This window comes from Penaeus japonicus, unplaced genomic scaffold (assembly GCF_977035675.1).
Source record: "Penaeus japonicus unplaced genomic scaffold, GWHDUDI00000001_assembly GWHDUDI00000006, whole genome shotgun sequence".
NCBI classification, from domain to species: Eukaryota; Metazoa; Arthropoda; class Malacostraca; order Decapoda; family Penaeidae; genus Penaeus; species Penaeus japonicus.
In genome coordinates, this window is record NW_028234408.1 from 29,736,114 (window position 1) to 29,738,613 (window position 2,500).

At 52.3% G+C, this 2,500-nt stretch overlaps 1 protein-coding gene across 1 annotated transcript in view; it reads right to left on the reverse strand.

Moving 5' to 3' along the window:
* Positions 1 to 2,500, reverse strand: part of LOC122265708 (uncharacterized) — a 67,591-nt gene that overhangs the window by 848 nt on the left and 64,243 nt on the right. The window contains exon 3 of the mRNA XM_043035109.2: positions 1 to 1,668. This exon is cut by the window's left edge and continues 848 nt beyond it. Coding sequence (XP_042891043.1) covers positions 1,144 to 1,668 — 525 coding nt within the window. The 3' untranslated portion in view covers positions 1 to 1,143. The remainder of the gene's footprint in view (positions 1,669 to 2,500) is intronic.

Below are 2,500 nucleotides of genomic sequence, written 5' to 3' on the forward strand. Positions count from 1 at the left end.
CACATATAGCGCCCTATACACCAAGTGTCCACGTCAAGACCCCATTTTCATCGCAGGGCACATGAGAATCGCATGACCACCAGGCTCTAAACAGGAGTCCTTGTTTCGCTCGCGTCACAGCACCAAGAGGCGGATCACGCCTCACGCCGCGCTCGTGCATCTGTCCCGCAGGAGCTGGAGAATCCCGCTTTCGAATCAGGCGAGATTGGCGCTTTCTTTCGCTACTTAGCCTCAACTTCACTTCTGGCACTGCATTCCCGTGACCACTTGAGTGAATTACGCAGAGAGACTTTGATGAATCAGTAACTGCAGATCGAGTAGAAGAAACAAGTAGGTCGGGAATTTTCTGCGCTGTGCTGATTCGTGTTGTGAGGTTTGTTCCAGAAACCAAAGAGAGGAATATCGTAAAAGAACAACACACTTAAGCTTAAACTGCTAAGAACTGACCATATAGCTTTTGCTTAATGCACTGTTCAGGACACCAACTCTCTCTCTCTCTCTCTCTCTCTCTCTCTCTCTCTCTCTCTCTCTCTCTCTCTCTCTCTCTCTCTCTCTCTCTCTCCTCTGATCTATAGCAAGATCAGTTTTCTAATGGCAATAAATGTTTTTTGCATATCGTCTGTCATCTTCTGGTTTTCATATAACACTTAAGATGATTTTTTCGATTTTTTTCAAAATGCCATTTCATGAATGTATAGAAATCTAGCTTTTGATGACTAGTGGCGTCCTCATCAGTGCCTCTCGTATACCATCCGCACGCTGCCATGTTGCCTATGCTGTGCAGATAGTGCTACTGCTGCACAATTATTGCCAACTTTTCCATGTTGCTCCAGACGGACAACCTCATTATATTATTTTCATCTACCATATATACACACTTATTTCACGATCAATTTCACCAATTGACTACTACAACTTTGTACATGCTTAAATAAACATCGATTTCACCATATGAACACCGCTCTGCCCAGACATACACTTAAGTCTACACCAGTCGCGTCCCCAGCAATGCACCTGGGACTTCACGCTGTCTTTTCTCACTGTTTGGTCACCTGGTCCTCGCGCACACGGGCGCTCCTCCTGCGACCTTTTCCCGGCGTGGTGTTACCGCGATGCCACGTCACGTGACCCTGGGCGCCAGACTCAGACGAGGGTCGAGGTCTTGACCAGGCTCTCGAGGTGCTCCTTGGCGCGTAGTCTGAGGGCCACGATGGAGGAGGACCTGAGGTCGTCCTCAGGCCCCGTGAGGGGAGGGGAGGAGCGCTCCTGCAGGGACGTGGGCAGGGGCGGAGACATGGGCAAGGGGGGCGTGGAGAAGGCTGCCGAGGCGGTGGAGGCCGGGATGGAGGGCGCCGGCGGGGGGGCCACGGCCATGGACGAGGAGGTGGGCGGGGTGAGGTAGGACGGGTAGGTGGCGTGCGGGTGGCCGAGAAATCCGGGCAGCGGGGGCACGGTGCTGCCCATGTTGGGTAGGCCCCCGTGGATGGAGGGCATGGTGCCCTGCAGGCCCGGCAGGCCCGGGAGCAGCGGAGGGAAGAAGTGGTCGAGGGGGCCAGGGGGGCCAGCGGGCCGGTGCAGGAGGCCCAGCGACTGCTCGTGGAGGCGCAGCTGTGCCTGCTCCATCTTCTCCTGGCGACGCCACTTCGCGCGGCGGTTCTGGAACCACACCTGCAACAGAGCGGGAGATCAGCGGTGCGCACAAGGGAAAACACGGGTGGGGGTTGGCTGAATATTATTTGGTGCAGTTCATAAAAACTGTAATAAATTCCAAGCTGTAAAATCTAAAGTACTCACGGTGTTAAGTAAGATTTTTTTTTAGAACATTTTTTTCAGGAAAAGCAGGGAATAGTTAATTGCAGATTTTTGCAACGGCCAATCTGGCCGCTAGGGTAGACAAAAGAACAAAAGCTCTCTGGAGAAAAAATGCCGTGAGTAAAACAAATCGTTCCAGAAAAGGGAAGGGTTAAACAGCAAAATGTGTTCTTTGACAAGGACACCGGGAGAGGGAACCGTTCCTCTGACAGCAGGATTGACATGGAAAAGAGGGAACCACTTACATTAAGAGTATTTGTCGAGAAAGATATTTTAGTGAAAAGAACTGCATACCCCTTCCCCCTCCCCCCAAAAAGAAGGTTTAAGAAACATTGATGGTACTTGTTTAGGGGAGAAGTAATGATTTGGGTATGAGAAGTTTCTTGCGCCGAAACTGCGAGAGCAAACAAGCACATCAAAAGACACCGGCTTTGATTGATGCGGCCCTGCGTTCGGGAATCAAGTTCCTGCCGCGAGAGTGTCTGACGTGGGCGCGAGGGCGAGAGCGAGCAACGCCGCGAATCCGACGAAGGCCGCGACATGTGTGGGGAGAGAAGCAGCTGTTGGCGCGCTGTATCACGGATCATATTAGTGGATTACTGCGTCCTTTGAGTGGCGTAATCATATGATCGTGTGAGGGCGCGGGGAGGTGTGGTGAGGCGAATGGGGGTGGGGGGGAGGGGCTGTA